The sequence below is a fragment of the Protopterus annectens genome, chromosome 2.part0 (assembly GCF_019279795.1).
Source record: "Protopterus annectens isolate FY-2018-M chromosome 2.part0, PAN1.0, whole genome shotgun sequence".
Classification (NCBI taxonomy): domain Eukaryota; kingdom Metazoa; phylum Chordata; order Ceratodontiformes; family Protopteridae; genus Protopterus; species Protopterus annectens.
The window spans coordinates 1,242,798,833-1,242,816,680 of NC_056728.1; the positions used below are offsets into that span (position 1 = coordinate 1,242,798,833).

The 17,848-nt window shown below is 38.9% G+C and overlaps 1 protein-coding gene across 4 annotated transcripts in view; it reads right to left on the reverse strand.

Annotated features, from left to right (window-relative positions):
• The window catches only part of TEC (tec protein tyrosine kinase), a 1,312,802-nt gene that overhangs the window by 452,237 nt on the left and 842,717 nt on the right, over positions 1-17,848 (reverse strand). For all 4 annotated transcript variants that reach the window (XM_044061419.1, XM_044061418.1, XM_044061417.1 and 1 more), the window contains exon 7: positions 1,408-1,595. In XM_044061419.1, coding sequence (XP_043917354.1) covers positions 1,408-1,595 — 188 coding nt within the window. The remainder of the gene's footprint in view (positions 1-1,407; positions 1,596-17,848) is intronic.

A 17,848-nucleotide genomic window follows, 5' to 3' on the forward strand; every position in this document is an offset into this window, starting at 1 on the left:
CTGGTATAACTTTAAGGTTAAAGTGATGGAGAGGGTTAGGCTGAATCAGAAAGGGGGAAATGGAAAAAAAGTATTTGGTTGTGGGGTGGAGATGTAGGTTGTGAGTTGGAGTTTGGGAGAAATACACAAACGAGGGGGGAGTTGATTAGTGGTATAACAGCTGGCATGGTATAAGGGCATTAGAAAAGAGGATTAGGGGAGTATGGAGGGTTTGGAATAGTAAGGAGAGCATGGCTAAAAGGTGGCTGTTTAATAGGTGATTTGTTATTGGAAGGTTGAGCCTTGGATTGGGAGGTGGTTGGGTGTGAGTGATGTATTTAATAAGTGTAGGTGAGAGGAGGAGGGGATAGAGCAGGGAAGGTGTTGATTGGATAGTGGATGATGAGGGGTGGGGAAATGGTCAGAACAAAAGTAGGAGGAGTGGGGGTGGGTGAGAATTGGGGGCAAGGTAGGGGAGAGGAGTGAGCCCAAAGGGCAAACGGAGCAGGTTGAGTAAGTTTAGAGGGAAATTTCCAAAACCTACCTGTGAGGATAACCACAATGGTAAGTATGCATTCCACTGCCCAGGTAGGTGTAGGCAGGAAAGGAGAGACAGAGGCTAAAGTAAATAAGAAGGTGGGTCTAGGGGAGTACAGACTGAAAGTGGGGCCTCAGTACATCTGTGCTTGCCACTACAGAGAAGAAAAAAGAAAAATAACTAATTGTCAGGCTCTTAACTGAGGTGCAATGTAAAAAATGCACGTACAGGTACGTAATTGTGGCTGCAGCTGTGAGCAGAAGGAAGCCCTGTCATGTGAGGGTTTGTGTTCCCGTATCTCTAGGAGCTAGGTTGCATGGAATACTCTTTTTTAATTTAGGTTAGTTGTGGAAAAAAAGAGAGAGAGAGATAAAATATCAGTTATAGAGAATGGAGGGAGATAGGAGGGCGTAGTATGAACAATCAATTGTCAGAACAGGGAATATGTAGCAGCATTGCCTAGAATCTGTAGAGATTTTTCATGTTTGTCATTTTCTTTACTGGTTCTTCACATTTTTATAAATTTAGCAACTACAGTTAATGACAGATACTTGGTGTTGTCTCATGAGTATTTGTACTGTTCATGGTACTCAGGAACGAGGATACTTACTTTTAGAGTGCTGATATAATAGTACTGGAGATTAAGTAACAAGTGATGCTGCTGATATTAATACATGAAGAAAGAGAATGCATGACTATACTAAATCAGTTTACCCAATGCCAAGCTTAGCATTATCAGAGTAGTCATTGGAATAAGCCTGACACACCTCCATAGACAAGTCATCAACATTTACTCCATCTAATTCATGAGCATCCATATTTGAAAGATGACTTTATACTTCTACAAAACCAGGCCTCATGAAGACGAATGTTATTACATTAATACTTACCCATTGCTGTCCTTAGCTTTCCACCAGTGAGCATCTTTTCTTTCAATTATAACATATTCTTCACCTTTGATAAGGTTTATGTCAGTAGGTTCTAGAGCTTGAAAATCATACATTGCAATCACTATATCTTGCTTGCTTTCTTCAACTTCCTGTTCTTGCTCAGGGACTGGAGGAGGGGGTGCTTTAAGCTGGGAAGGCAAAGTCAAAAACTGTAAATAATTCAGGTAAGCATTTGTAAATGCCAGAAGTTCAGTGCATATGACAGGCATTTCAAATAACAGCTAAAGTCTGCTTGAGGTAATAGTATGTATAACATGAAATGTTACCTAAACAAGACAAGTGAAATAATCCAACTCTAGTACTGACAGCTTCAAACACACACACACACAAAAAAAAAATTAAAACATTATATATATATATATATATATATATATACACACACACACACACACACACACACACACACACATAGCTATAGATATATAGATACATATACACATATAAATATATATATATATATATATATATATATATATATATATATATATATATATAGATATATATATATATATATATAGAGAGAGAGAGAGAGAGAAAGAGAGAGAGAGGGAGGGATGGGTCTACTTCAGAATGTCGACCGTTCAGACGGACATTCCGAAAGACCAACATCCTGAAATAACACCATTTATCTACCTGTAAACACAGTAAAACTGTGTTATGCAAGGGTGCAAGCCCCCCTGCAGCCCCACACCCCCTGCTACTCAAATATGCTCACTCCGAGATCACACTACAGTGCAGGAAAGGGGAATATCCCAGTCCTGCACTGTAGCAGGATCTCCGCTATCATTTGTCGGCCTTTCAAACATTCACTCATATGGTGTCAGCCATATGAGTTTCGAACATTTGAAAGTTCGAATAAATGAAGGGCTTCCAGACAGATATATAGATATATAGGTACTTTTCCGTTACCGGGGCAACAAGCAAAATGTCCGCTTGATGCGAAGTCCCACTGCTTATTTTTACTGGAGTTTAACTTTGTGTTCTTCCTCACGCTAGTATTCATCTTGTGGCAACTCATCAGTGGTGACTTGATTCTTCGGTTCTGCTTTGAGTTTTGGCGTGATTGTCACCGTTGTTCTGATGTTTCCTCACAACTTACTGCTGCTTAGTTTGGGTTGTTTTTTTTGCTTTTCAGTCTGGATTTGTTGTCAGACTGTTACTGATTTGCGGTCAAGTCAATGCCGCTTATACAGACAGTTGTAGAAATATCCCCTGTAAATTCATAAATAGTTTGTGAATGACCGACATTATTTTGTGAAAAGTAAGTGCTCCTCTTTCCTACCATCAGCTGATTTGTAATGCGTGTTAAAATTTGTAATGCTGGGAGGCACATCTGTCAATGTGCAGACACTGAGAATGGGGAGATCTGAAGTCAGACCTGCTTCTGGGGTTTCAGAATAACTGCCTTTGGGATCACTTTTCTTACTAAACTGCTGTGAGTTTATTCCCTTACCAATCAGCTGACGGTCGGGAAGAGGAACACTTTCTTTTTTTTCAAAAAATAATGCTGTTCATTCACCCCCTATTAATGAATTAACAGACACACTGACGTTCCGCTTACCAGGCTGAACAAGGAGAGGGTAACGGTGAGCTACCTGTCGGGTGCTAGGATCCGCCACATAACACAAGCACTCGGGTCACTCCAAAGCAAGTACAAATATGACTCCGTCATTGTCCATGCCGGCGTGAATGACCTGAGACGTACCTCCCTGGACTACATGAAAAGTGACATAGAGGAGCTCTCTGATTATGTAGCCCAGGCCGGTATGACCCTGACCCTGAGCAGCATCTTGCCCTCACCAAGAATGATGCCACAATACAAAGACAAGATGATCAGCTTTAATAATTGGCTCAATTACTGGTGTCATTCTAGGGGGATCCAATGTCTGTCTGCTTGGGATGACATGCTGGACAAGCCACGCTGCTTCGCAAGGGATGGCTTGCACCTGTCACCACTGGGCTTCCGGATATTGGCTAAGGCTCTTGCCACCCCCATAGTGCCTTTTTTAGTCAAGGCTCAAAAGACAAACCCACCACCTTAGAAAACAAAAAAGGAAAAAAACTAAGGGTAATGCTGCTCAACGCCAGAAGACTAAATCTCAAGATGCAGGCTCTCGAAGTATGGAGGGCATCGATGTCTGTGCAGTAACTGAAACCTGGTTCAAGACTCCTGAGAGCACCCCAACTCTACCAGGTTATACCTCGTATCATGCATTTTGGCCCCAAAACTTGGGCCGAACCACAAAGGGAGGGGGAGTGTCCATATTCATTAAAGACACCCACACCTCCAGGTTAGTGGCAATGCACGAAGCATCGGAGACCATCCATGTGTAACTAACCATAGGCAAAACTGCTATACAACTTGTAGCATGCTACAGACCACCCTCTCAATCTCAGGAACTCCATTCAGCCTTCCTGAAGACACTGGAGGATATGAATGTCTCACCAAATACCATCATATTGGGAAACTTCAAATACCCAAACATAGACTGGGTGCATTATTCAAGCCCTAACACCCTAGCCCAAAGGTTCCTGGAATTCATCAACTCAAATGCGATGGAACAACTAGTCACCTCCCCCACAAGGGGAGATAATATACTTGACCTGATCATCACAAACATGGGGACAAAATGCTCAACACCAGAAGTATACCCCTCACTAGTGAGATCAGACCACAAACTAATGACCCTAGATATTCATATCCCACCTCCACCCCCAGCACAAAAGACCACAGTGAGAAACTTCTCAAAAGCTGACTTTACACTCCTTAAGACCGAAATGGTATCCTTCAAGCCCCCCTGGGCCAGTGGATACCACATCCCACACTGCTGAATCCTTCACAAATGCTTTCTACGGACATCTCCAAGAATGCATGGATCATGCAATCCCAAATAAAACCAAGACCCTTTCCACCAAAGGCAGGCATCCTATCTGGTGGACCCCAGCCATAAACAAACTTTATAACAAAAGAAGGAAGCTACTGCAAGACAGAGCAAAATCCCATAAAGGGAAGGCATCTCTGATCAGCACTAGCAAAACACTACGTTCGCTCATAAAATCATCCAAGGCCAACTTCGAGAGAAAAATCGCTAAGGACACTAAAGATAACCACAAGGCCTTCTTCAGCTATGTTAGAAACCTGGGCAGAAACCCTCAGATATGCTCAGTGTTAGTTCATAACGGCAAGAAATACACTGAACCCACAGATATTGCCAACATACTGGCAGACGGGTTCAGTGCAAATTTCTCCCCTCCCTCACCCCCAAAAGAAGAAATATTTATCCCAGCTGAATGCAACCTCCCTGACATCTCAGATGTCCAGGTGAGAGCTGCTCACAGCAAAGCTAAAAATACAGCATCAATGGGACCTGACGGTGTCCCGGGTTGCGTGCTACATGAACTCCTAGAGGAGCTAAACCCGCACATACGAATGCTGTTTAATCTTAGCCTTACTACAGGATATGTACCTGAACACTGGCGTACAGCAACAGTGGTCCCACTCCACAAAGGAGGCACCTCTACAGACCCTGGAAACTGCCGCCCCATAAGCTTAACCAGCCTGGTCTGTAAAGCTATGGAAAGGATCATTATGGAACTCATAAAAAGACATCGGGGACCTACAGACAATTGACCCTATCAAGTTCGGCTTTGCAAAAGGCAGATCCTGCCTTTTGAACCTGGTGGACTTTTTTGAAACAGTCACTAGAGCCATCGATGAGGGCAAAGCAGTTCATACAGCCTACCTGGACCTGGCAAAAGCCTTCGACACAATACCCCACTCAGGCATCATAGACAAGCTCAACAGCTTAAATGTAAACCCGTATGTCACAACATGGGTTGCAAACTGGCTAAAGGACAGAACCCACAAGGTCAGAATAGCTGGAGCTATGTCAGATTCTAAGCCAGTCACATGTGGAGTCCCACAGGGCTCTGTCTTGGGACCCCTCTTGTTCGGCATTTACTTCTCAGATGTGCAGGCAAACATAGGGGGGGGGTTGTGGCTGACAAAGTTCGCAGATGACTGCAAACTAGGCGTCATAGTCGATACACCAGCTGACACATGCATCCTTCAGAAGGGCCTTACAGAAACAGACGACTGGTGCCAGAGTCATGGCCTTAAACTAAATGCCAAAAAATGTATAGTCATCCCCTTTGGGAAAAACAAAGTACCCACAAATTACCACACAGGTGGTAATCCATTAAGTACGGAAAAAGTAATCAGAGACCTGGGGACCCAAGTTGACAGTGACCTCTCATTTGACACCCACGTCGCCAAAGTGGTTAGAAAGACCTTCTATCTTGCCCACCTTATCATGAAGGGATTCACATCCAGATCAAAGGATGTCATTGTACCCCTATATTCCTCCCTTATCAGGCCTATGATTGAGTACAATGCCCCATTTGGTATGTACCTCACCCGGCACCTAAAGCAGCTGGAGAGACCCCAAAAGTACCTCACCAACAGGATCAAGGGTCTCCAACATATGTCATATTCTGCCAGACTAAAGAAGCTTCAGCTCTATTCAGTAGCATACCACCTGCTCAGTGGTGATCTGTGCCTGACGTACAAGGCCATGTCCAATCCGGAATTAATGGACATGCTCCACCTCAAAAAATCCAAATCCATCAGAGCCACGAGAGCTAAAGATCTAAACCTCAGCACAAATATGAATAGGACATGCTGGAGGGACAGATTCATAACCCAGAGGCTTCCCGCACTCTGGAACAGGATCCCAGTCCATGTTAGGTAGAGCCCCTCACTGACTCTCTTCAAGAGAAATCTTGACGAGTGGATGGGTGATCATAGGTTTACCCCGGGAGTCATCTCTGTGTCACTACTAGACAGAAGCACAGTACACTAAATTTATTTTGTACACTTTTGTATCATTACATGGGGTGGCGAAAGCCACGTACACTATGGCTAGGCTTATAAATGCCCTAGGGCAGATAGCTTAGTACTATACTATGAAACTAAACTATGAAACACGGTATTTTTCTACAGTGCTACGGCACATACACAGTCCAGAAGTGAGCCGTGGTAATAAAGGTGGAAAGGCCAGCAATTATTGGTTAAGAAGAACGGGAATCAGTACAAAGAAAGGGCTTCATATGAGACAAAGGTTGGGCTTTTTGGAAATCTGCCACCTTGACAAACCATTTTGATATGTCAGTAACAGCAATTTGTCTGCATTGCAATTTCAAGGTTAGGTCTATCCATCCACACACCTTACAACTGTTGCCCCGATAACGAGAAAAGTACCTCTCTCTCTCTCTCTCTCTGAATGTGCTTTTATAACTTGCACCAGCATCAGAGATTGTCAGATTCTGGAGTTATTATACTATGGGGTGATGGGTGAAGCCATCTGCAATACTGTTTGTTAAATATTACAGCCTAGTGCTTTTAAAAAATGTTATGGTGATGGGGACACTGAGTCAAATAACTTGAAAATGACACTAAACTATTGGTGTTGGGGAATTGGGTGCTTATAGTACAGCATCCAAAATCACTGCCTACTTCTGGTTTAGTACTTGTGGATAGCTGAAGTTAAGTACTATAACTCTTTCAGCAGCAAAACTGCATCAACTAACCAGTTGTGAGTTCTTTTTGTCATGCTGTCCTATCCATGATGGCGCTGTTCTTTTTTTCAGTCAAATATTAATATAGCAATAATTCATAGTCCGGTGTGGGTAATGCAGGGTTTACTCATGGCTGGTGGGGTTTGATCATAACATTAAAGGCCAAGTGATCAAGCAAATCCAGCTATGTGTAAAACCTCATTCCCACAACTGGATTTAAGTTACTGCTATTATATAATGCTGCTATTTAAAAAATAAATGTCTTACCTTTTCATGTATAATGGCATTGGAGAACATGTCAGGTTGCAGTAATTTCAGATGGTTTAGTTTTGTTTTGCAGTCTGATTATCCCCATGGGTAATGCTTATATTACTTTTACAATGAGCATATAATTGTGAACAAGCAGTCAATCATATTCTGATTGTTAACTGCTTCTCATTGTATAACTGCTAGTAATTCATAACATTAAATGAAGTATTTTGCTAAGGCTTTAATTAGTAACAATGTTCTTCAGTATTTCTTTTATTTCCCTACAGCACAGCAGTTTTCTTATATTTTGTTCAAGCAACATTCATATTTATAGTACTTGTGGTTGTTGTGAAGCACATACGTAATCTTCCATGACTAAAATATTCCTTCAGTCACTTTAGTAAACTAAACATTCTAGGGGGATGTGGTCTGTGTGGTGCCTTCTGTGAAACAGATTTTTACTTATTCTGTACTATTAGAAAGGTTTTGACAGGACTGTATTCTCACTGTATTCAGTCAGTGCTAGAAGTGAAGGAAAACATGTACTGCATCTCAGGATTAAATTATATTAGTCAAAAATTAATAATTAAAAACAAAACTCCTGTTAGAATATATATCAAGGACCACCAGAAGGATGTCAGTTTCCAAAACTACTTAAAGAGACAACCTCTACAAATAATGATTTCCAAAAGATACATTTATCTATACAAGAATTATCCTTAAAATAGACAATATGTACACAGAGGCAAACTATATACAACATAACTGCTGCAAACACATTGAACTTTTAAAAACTATGATCTAACAGCAAATTGCACAGACAGACAGCACAGACACACATTTAAATTACACTGATGAAAAATGCAGGAGCAAGAAGTTCGCAATGAATGTTTGTTAAAAGAAAATAACTAGCTACTAGATAATGTAAATGGCCTTAAAAATACAGGAAAGAAGAAAATGGAAGGTGAAGACGTTTAATTTCTCACCAGCTGGATTACAAAACTGTTACACTTTCAGATGGGCTTGTCATAGGACACAGAGAGATCACAGATCTCTTTTAAAACCTTCAGTTAAGGAATGTGTCCCTGCCAGGTCTATAACTGTCCAATTCATCTCACATCTGGACCAATAACTTGTTATTTGAAATGCTTGGGCAAATCTCCCTCTGAAAATTGCTTATTCTGTCACATTTGAAAATGAGTATTCACAAAAATGTAACCGAAAAAGGAAGGCATGCTTACCACTAGTGAAGTCCTGAGAGAAAGTGGTATTAAATGATACATTTTATTTCCAGCAAGAGTATGAATCTTCCTTTCAGAGAGAACAAGTACTTTCAACTCCTTAAAAATGTACTTTCCTTTCTTAAATCTAAAGAATCAACAATCTTCAAGAAGAAATTAACTGAAACCACACAAACCAAAAGAGACGAGCAAAAAGACCCAAACAGACTATTGTTTGTTCTAACAAAAACAAAAAACTCATGAAAATTGAACATTAATATAATGGACTAATGTATATACTTAATCAAAGTATACTTTTTGTCTGTTCAGTAATATAAATATAAAACCTTCACACCAAGGATTCAGAAACAACTCCACAACTCGTGTTAACAGCTGATGCAGTACATTAATATTCAGAGACATGAGAGCTAGAATGAGGAAAGACCTTATTATCAGCTAATTTGCATGTCTCTGAATCTCTAACTACCATAAGTGCAGATTAGCACTTTCCTCTGGTAGTAAATAGTGGAGGACCATTCAACATGTTAGCACAGAAAACCTTACCCATACACTTTCTTACACACACACACAAAATACCTGTCCTTGTTTAGTCAAAACAGTCTCCCCTCTTTTCTACCTTGGTAAATCAGTGATAATTACAGTCAGTCATTAATGCCAGATATTAGAGTTTCAGACTTCATATCTCCCTGTTTTGTAGTTTACCTATTTTCTAAGGTCTTCCTTTATTTTAAATATATCTCTGTTGTCAAGTGGTGGCATAGAGGACCAATACAGGTTTGGACTAGCTTTAAGGCACGCTACTTAAAATTATCCCTGGTGTCCACTGGTTCCCTGCATGAAGTGTTTTTTTTTTTTTTTAATTAGGTAAATTTACATATAGAGTATCCCTGGTGTCTGCCCCCGACCCACATCTTCAGAGTTCTCCTGGTATCTAGTGGCTCTCCTTGAACCCCATTATGTTTAACTGTCATTAAAGCATGAGATGTAAGGATTCTCCCTCATGTCTACTGATGCCTCCCCCTGATCTCTATTATATTTAAGTACTCTTAAGGCATGAGATAAAGGAGTTTTCCCTGGTGTTTAGCGGTTACCCCAAACCATGTTATGTACAAGTTTCATTATGGCACAATGACAGCGGTTATCTCTGGTGATCCCCCATTCCACATCTTTTGTGTTATTTTTGGTGGCTGGTGGTACCCCCTTCTCATGTCTTTGAAGTTATTCCTGTTGGTTAGTGATCACCCTGACTCAATGTCGCAGGTTTTGCTCTTTAATCAAAGGGTGTGTGTAAGTAAGAAAGCTACCACAACCTACACACACACACACACACACACACACACACACACACACACACACACTTACACACACACACACACACTTCCACATTCATTTCATCTACCAGTCTATAACCCCCCCCTACTGTGACCTCCCAGGCAAACCAACACTGACACATACATTAACACTACCTGACCACTAAACTCCCAAGCACTTTCCTCTGCCAGTGATGGATGAACATTATCATGAGTGGCGAAGAACAACCATGCTACATTATACAAATGCCTTCCTTATAGGCAGCTCTGTTGGAGAGCACATGGCTAGTTAGCATATGCCTCTCTCCAAGAATGCCTCATTAACCTTTAGTATGGCTGCATAGGCAGCCTACAGTGGTCTTGCATACCTTTGTGTTGCAGCACCACGGTAGTGCTATTTCTGAAACAGAAATGTTTGCCACAATGTGTAAAACTCATGTACACCTTGCAGTAATCTTTGCGAATTAGGCCTTAAATCTGAGTTCCTATCAGTTTGTCGAAACTTCAGCAGTTCGAACACCATATGTTCGAACTGTGAAGTTCGAAAACTGATTAACGCGAAGCCGCGGAACACCAAATTCTTTCCCAGGGAAAGAACTCGGTTGGACGTTTCTGCGGCTTCGCTATTTTCAGCACTGTGGTGGAAAGTTACGGGTTGGGTTCAGGTAAGTATGTGATTGTGCGAACTTTAGGGTTAGGGCACCGGTTAGGTGAGTTAGGGTTGGGGCGTGGGTGAGGTGGGTGTTCGATAATGACAGACGTTAGGGTTATGGCAGGACAGGTGAGTTAGGGTCAGGGCTCGGGTCAGGTGAGTGTGCGATAGTGACAGACCTTAGGGTTAGGGTTTGGGTTAAGGTACGTAGATAGATAGTAGTGTATGTACAGTTTAGTATAGGGTTAGATGTAGGATTTTAAGTGTACGTGTGTTGATTGCTGTTTTTTTTGGTGTGCTTGTGTTGTGTGTGTGTTTCTTGGAACAGCAATTTTTTTTTCCCTGGGAAAAAAAAATCGCTGTTCTAAGCCTTCGATGGTTTTGCACTTCGAGGTTAGAAGTTCGAACATATGGTGTTCGAAATTCTGCTATTTCGTCGAAGTGATATAGACCCATTAAATCTTTCTGGACTTCACTTTGACATTATTATCCATTTCTGTGAGGATTTAAAATTTATTCAGATCTTGAGAATAAATGTTACTACTTTAATTGGTCATCTTAAATATAACACAGCTTTTCAGGATGTACATTTTATTCTTTGGGGCAAGGACTACAGATATATATATATATATATATATATATATATAAAAAAAAAATATATATATATATATATATATATATATATATATATATATATATATATATATAGGTCTACTTCTTTGAAATAGAGCAGTAGACCCTACACTTCAGCGAAAGTCCACTTAAACGAAAGTGCACTTTCGCTGAAGTCGATTTCCCCGGGCTATCAAAAATAAAAAAAAAAAAAACACTAAAACATGCTTTTGCAGGGGGGCAAGCCCACCTGTGCCCCCCACACCCCCCTACTTAAATATACCAACTCAGAGATCGCACTACAGCGGGGAAAAGGGAATATTCCCATTCCACGCTGTAGTGTGACTGCCGAAGTCAATGTTCGAAGTTTCACTACTTTGAACAAGTGGACTTGGTGAAGTGGGGTTTGAAGTAGTGAAACATATTGATGGATCCCATATATATATATATATATATATATATATATATATATATATATATATATAGATATATACACACACATATATATATACACACACATATATATATATATATACACACACACACATATATATATATATATATATATATATAGATATATAGATATATATATATATATATATATTGTTTGGTAAGCTCTGCCCTAGGAAAATCTTTCTTGTTTTAGCATATTTTATTTATACACAAAGTTTATCAGACAGGTATATGTCACTTAATGTGCAAAACATTTTTGCATATTTTCTCATGAAGAAATATAACATTTCATAGTAATTTGCATTTATTCATTCTAAATACATATTACTGCAACCATACTGTTGCTTTAAGTGGTGCGCATATTTAATATGCAAATTAGCTAATGTACTTTGATGTTAATGCATCAGTAGCAGCATCTTACATCCCAAAAACACAAGTTATCAACTAGCTCTTTCAGGTAGAACATCTCACATTGAGAATTAAAACATATAGTGACATACTAGAGAAACAATAATGTAATTAAAAAGCTGGTTCTCTAAAGACATAAGTTGTTTTGATTGCTCATAATGCTTTCTGTTGCATGTAAATAATTGTCCAATAACTTCCATGACCTCATTTTCTGGGTGTGGTGATAGAGAAAACCTGAGTATATAGTGAAACTAAAAAAATCAAAAAACACAGTATAATCTTAGTTTTTTGCAAAATCGCTAGCACTTTTAATATGAAAAATATAATGGAAATAAAATTAATACTTCTGAAAAGTACAATTGTGTAAGATCTTGCCATAATAGTAGATGTCCTACTCTTCACTGTTGGAAGTATTCCTAACACAGGGGTTATCACCACTGTGATGAAGGAAGATACTGCCAGCACAGCTATCTGGAATTTTATAAATAATTATATGTCATTTGTGAATATCAACATGATTTATATAAGATGCTTGAGTTACAACTGTATTAGAACTGTATGTCATGTGTATATCAAACTGGTTTGTACAGACGTGTGTTGAAAAGATATTTTATAAAGTGTTTCTGTTTGAAATGCATCCACAGTGTGCCCTGCTGTAAGAGAATAAAATGTACATGCACTATTGTAACTGTCTAAATGTATACATTTTAACAAAGGAAACCGAAATACAGGAGGTTAACTTCAGTCCAGCAAATTTTAGGAAAATAGCTGAAATTAAATTACTTTATAGGCTACTCAATAAAAGATGGATTATCTTTCAGTTTTCACTACAGCTAGAGACACAGAGTCTGTGTTGAGAAGCTTTCTGTATTGTCTTCGAAGTGAACTAATTACTACCTCTGAAAGCATGAAAGAGTGCAATTGTTTTATGACCTCTACCATCTGCCAAAGATCTGAGGTCTACGTCTTTTCACAGGTAGATGCTAAATACTGTTAACTTCCAGCACTGGGGGTTTTACCTGGGAACTAGAGTCAGATGACAAGAAATGATGCATGATGATGAAGGCATGTTTCCTTCTAGATCTTGAGTGCATGCGGACACATTTGCATTGGCAGTTCTTTTCTACATACACCAATGAATTATAAGTTTTTTTTTTTTAATTTTATGCTGACTGTAGGATGATGACTGTTGCTTACCATGTGAAGTGTCAGGCTTGTGAATTTTTTATGTAAGGAAGATGAATCACCCTTTTAAAGACAGAATTTTACAACACATCAATGACATACGTAAAAGTTGTAGCAAGAATCCTTGGGCGAGGCATGTGACTGACTATGGGGCTGATCATATTTTTAGATTTTTAGTTTTAGAAGTTGTTCATTTAAATGTGAGAGGTGGTGATATAAGGAATAGGACTAAGTGTGATACACTTAAATGGGTCGTGTGTCTAAAAGCCAACAGCTTTCCTGGTTTAAATAAAGCTTTATCTGTCAAACCTGTACTAAAGAATCATGGTTTGCGACATTAAGTTTACTATTTGTTTAGATTTATGATTAAAGTCTGTTATGTATGAAAGCATTTCTTCCTGTTGTATTTGATTGGCTGTTATAGCCTAGATCTGTATTTTGATTTGTGTTCATAGACAGTTATTTGATTGGTTAGCTTAACAGACAAAAAGACAAAAGAGGTAAAGTCGGTTGGCTAATTCCTCTGGTACCTAGGTAAACAGGTTAACAGAAGCTGCCTTTAGTCCTTCATGGTTTTACTTTATCTTGAAAGGTTTTGAAAAGGTTAGACATTTGGGGGACAAACAACAGATCATTGTCTAAAGAGGAGTCACTGTTTTTGTTTTCAATTCCTCAGGAATAGGCTGGTTACATAACTATGCATACCTGTAGATAACACAGCCTGTAGCAACTGCTCTGGACCAGTCATTAACAGCATCATAATTGCATTTAATGCTGTGTCTGGCCACTTGTGAATCCTTGTTAAGATAGGACAACATCTGTTGTTTCGAGTCAGTATCCTGTAAATCCACCATTACCTTTTGCAAAGAACTGAGAATGGATATCAAATATTTGGTCATCTGGGTTTAGTAATCAGTAGCCCTGAATGTCAAACCTTTTTATTCCACCTATCCTCATCCCTTTTATCCTTGTCTAAAAGGAGAGCACTAACATTGGGTAAGAGTTTAGAATGCTTATCAGACAAGAGGGAAAATGCAGAAGGGCAGTTCCAACCCAGAATGTTTAAAAAGGAACTGAAGATCATCTGGGACTTTATAAAATCTGTCTGATCTTTTGGAAGCTAAAGGCTCAGAGTCAGGAGCAACAGAAGTGGATGGAAAAGCACCCAAATAGCCTCAAGAATAAGGGGGACAAAGGAAGAGGTTGGGGTACCAATTTCTAAAAGACTGTAGTATCTTTGCTGTACCTTTGAAATCTGCCTAGACTCCCACTCAAAATGCTTCATCATATTTGAGTTTGTCTCTCCAAAAGAAGCTTCTTCTACTGGAGAACCAGATGAAATGGAGTACTCATCATCCAAAGGGACTTGGCCAGAAAAGTACATTTGAGAGGAGTAAGCAAGAAAATGGTCAGAATCAGAAGCCTTATCTTCAGAGAAAGATAAATCCACAACCATCTTGGGGGGGCGGGGGTTGAGATGAGAAAGAAGGAGACTTGCCAAAATATCCTCAAACAAACCTTGAAAGAAATCCATATATCCATTCCTCGAAGAAGAGGGAAGCAGTAGAGGAGAAGCAACATGTTCTTCTTTTCGGATGCTTATTCTTGGGTCTGACAGTCATCTGTACTAGGCATGGTAGCTCGTTACCCCGATGTACTTTGATTATTTTTTCTGTGATCTCTTCCCTAACTGTCCCTCCAATATGATGATTCACAGTTCATGTCAAGGCCATCAAGGCATACTACTCCATACCAGTCTCCAGTGGGGTCTTGGTAGAGGACATCTGTAGAAATCAGATGTACCATGGGTTCTGAAACCTGAGCAGGTATGTCAGGTATGTCAGAGTCAGAAAGGGCTGACTCAGTCCCTGGCCTTGGCCATTTAATCTTTTTCCTTAAGATTAAGTGATTGTGGTATGTCCGAGGATGGAAAATCTACCATCTTGGAGTGTGCCAAGCATTTGAATTGTTGGGTCTCGAGGAAAGTGTTAAGAGAAGACAAACAGGATCACAAGGTCTTAGGAACAAATAATTAGCAGGTATGACAAGCTTTGTAGTCGTGTTCCACTTCTAAGCAAAGACACCAGGTGTGCAATTCTTTGTATAGGATTTAACTATCACACTTGTACTTGCCACCCCTCCCCCAGCTGACATCTAATATCAGTAAGAAAAAACAGTTAAGGAATTCAAAGGAAGGGTCCCCAATAGAGCCCTTATCTGAGTATTCTAAGCAATGGTACCAATTACCAAATGATGATCAGTCTGAGGGCTATGCAACTTGCGTTCAACCTGGCAGTGTGAAAGTCTAAGGAATTATGCTCATAAGTCTGTCTATATACCATACGCTTGTGAGCTGAAGTCACATGTCAGATGTATGATATAGGGAAGGAAAAGCTTTGGTACCCCAGCTGGATGACAGCAGTGATAACCCTGTATTAGGAATACTGCAACAGTGATTTCAGTTAGGACATGTGACCTATACACTTTAAGCAAACAATTTAGAACATTTTGAAAACTTGAGATAAAATAATTAGCGGAATCACTCTGACAGTTCAATGTACAATTGGAGGGACTTACAGGGTAGAGCTTTGTATGTGGTATACTGTGGAGCACCAAAAGAATTCAGTGAGTTTACCTGCTTTGTATATACTTTTATTTAGGGGAATGTTCATCTAATGTCATAAAATGTGTCTAGATTTATTTATTTACTACTAGAGATAAGTCCTCACCAAAACCTAAAGAATGAACATATGTCTAAATGGATACAACCTGTTATGAAGTGAGATAAAGTTAAAACAGATCCCCCTTTTTTTGTTTGCTGCTTTATAATAATGTTGATACATATTATTTAAGGTGGAAATGTGTGTGCTTTGAGAATTCAGATAGGATTACTAAAATATTGTTGTGTGAGTATCTTTAGCTTCACATAAATGACAGCTGGTGGTGGCTCTGGATGTCGCAAAGAGTGGCATGTCACTTTACTTGTGGAACTTGAGAAAAGCTAGTGATGTCAGAGTTGGGGAGAGTTTGAGGACTGGTGGTTGGTGCTGTACATTGAAATTATGAACTGCTGACAGGCTGTTTCTTACGGGTTGGGGTTTGATTCCCACAGGTTTTTGGCTGCCTACTATGCAACTCTAGACGGGTTATTTGATCAGACTGTACTCTAGGAGGCTTCAATAGTTTGGACTGCATGATTAACATGAAAGTCAATGACGATGTGAGTGTTGGGGTGTTGAGTGTGAGGTCTGACAATTGGTGTGGTGAACTGAAATTGTGAGTCGTTGATGGGCTGATTACTGTGAGTTTGATTTCCATGATCTTCATCTGCCTACTGTGTTACTCTGAGTAGGCTGATTGGCTCTATAGTGCACTGGGCCTTTCGGGAAACTGGAATAGCTTCCTCAATTTTCTCCTTGAGTGCATAGCTGATAACTTATTATGAACCTAAAGATTAAACATAATGGATACAAACTGCTGCATTTGACCATTGTAATTTAGATATTTTTTACCATATACTTATAAATAACTTATGCAAAGCATTTATTTGATGATACATACAGTGAGACACTCATTTAAAGTAAGAGTAACTAGCATAAGTGGGTACAAGAGAGTAAAAGAAAATTAGACAGGCAGTTTGAATGGGATTTCTACAGAAACTAGGAATTTTAAGTTCAATGGTAGGGACTTGAGTTACTTATAGTTTATCTTTAATGTTAACTCTTTGCGTTTTGTGTCTATGTCAAATAAAATAAGCTTTCATGCAAAATGGTTCCTTTTGTTTTCATATAGCCATTATTCCAAGGATCTGGATTACTATGGAGATCATAATTAACAATAGCAATATGTATGTGACAAAATGCCTTCTTTAAATTGTGTTTCTTTAAATGTAAATTACCTAAACAGTAGTAATACGGAAGGTATTTTTCTTAAATACTTAGAAATGCATAAATCACATATGGCTTTTTTCAAGAAACTCATTAACTGCATGATAATATTAATTGATTAAATACAAAGGAATATATAGTATTGGCAGGTTCTAGCTTTAAAGAAAAGATAAGGCGTACAGTAATCTTACTGAGAAATTCTATTGTAATGCCTAGGGTTATTGACTGCTACACTGATGATAAAGATGTAATGTGTATGGTCATCATTGAATATCAAAAAGAATATTAGCCTTAGCAAATATATACTGAATTCAGGGAACTAAAGCTAAATTTTTCTAGAAATTAACATCAAATATGAATGCAAGTGCAATAATAGCAGGACACTTTAACAGTATAGTTAAAGAAAATTATACTAGTTTAACTAACAAACAAATTTAACCACCAGGTAAGGCTTTAGTAAACTTTACTGACTTAATCTTATAGATGTTAATAACTTTTCTGAATCAATTATTTATTTTACACATTACTTTTATTGATTAGGTACACAGTCAAAAATTGCTAAGGTATATATATTTTAAATTAGTTGGCTTCTAAATAGAAAAGTTAAATGTGACAACATGACCTTTATCAGATCCCAATGCAATTACTTATAAAGTAATGATAAATCTAAGAAGAAAATTGGCTCCTTTTAATAGACTACCAGCTTATATAACAACATTAAAAGATTTTAAAGAATGGTTTCTTACAGAAATACAATGTCTCTTAAACTTCAGTACTAATAGTGAAGTTTCTGATGTAATCCAGTGA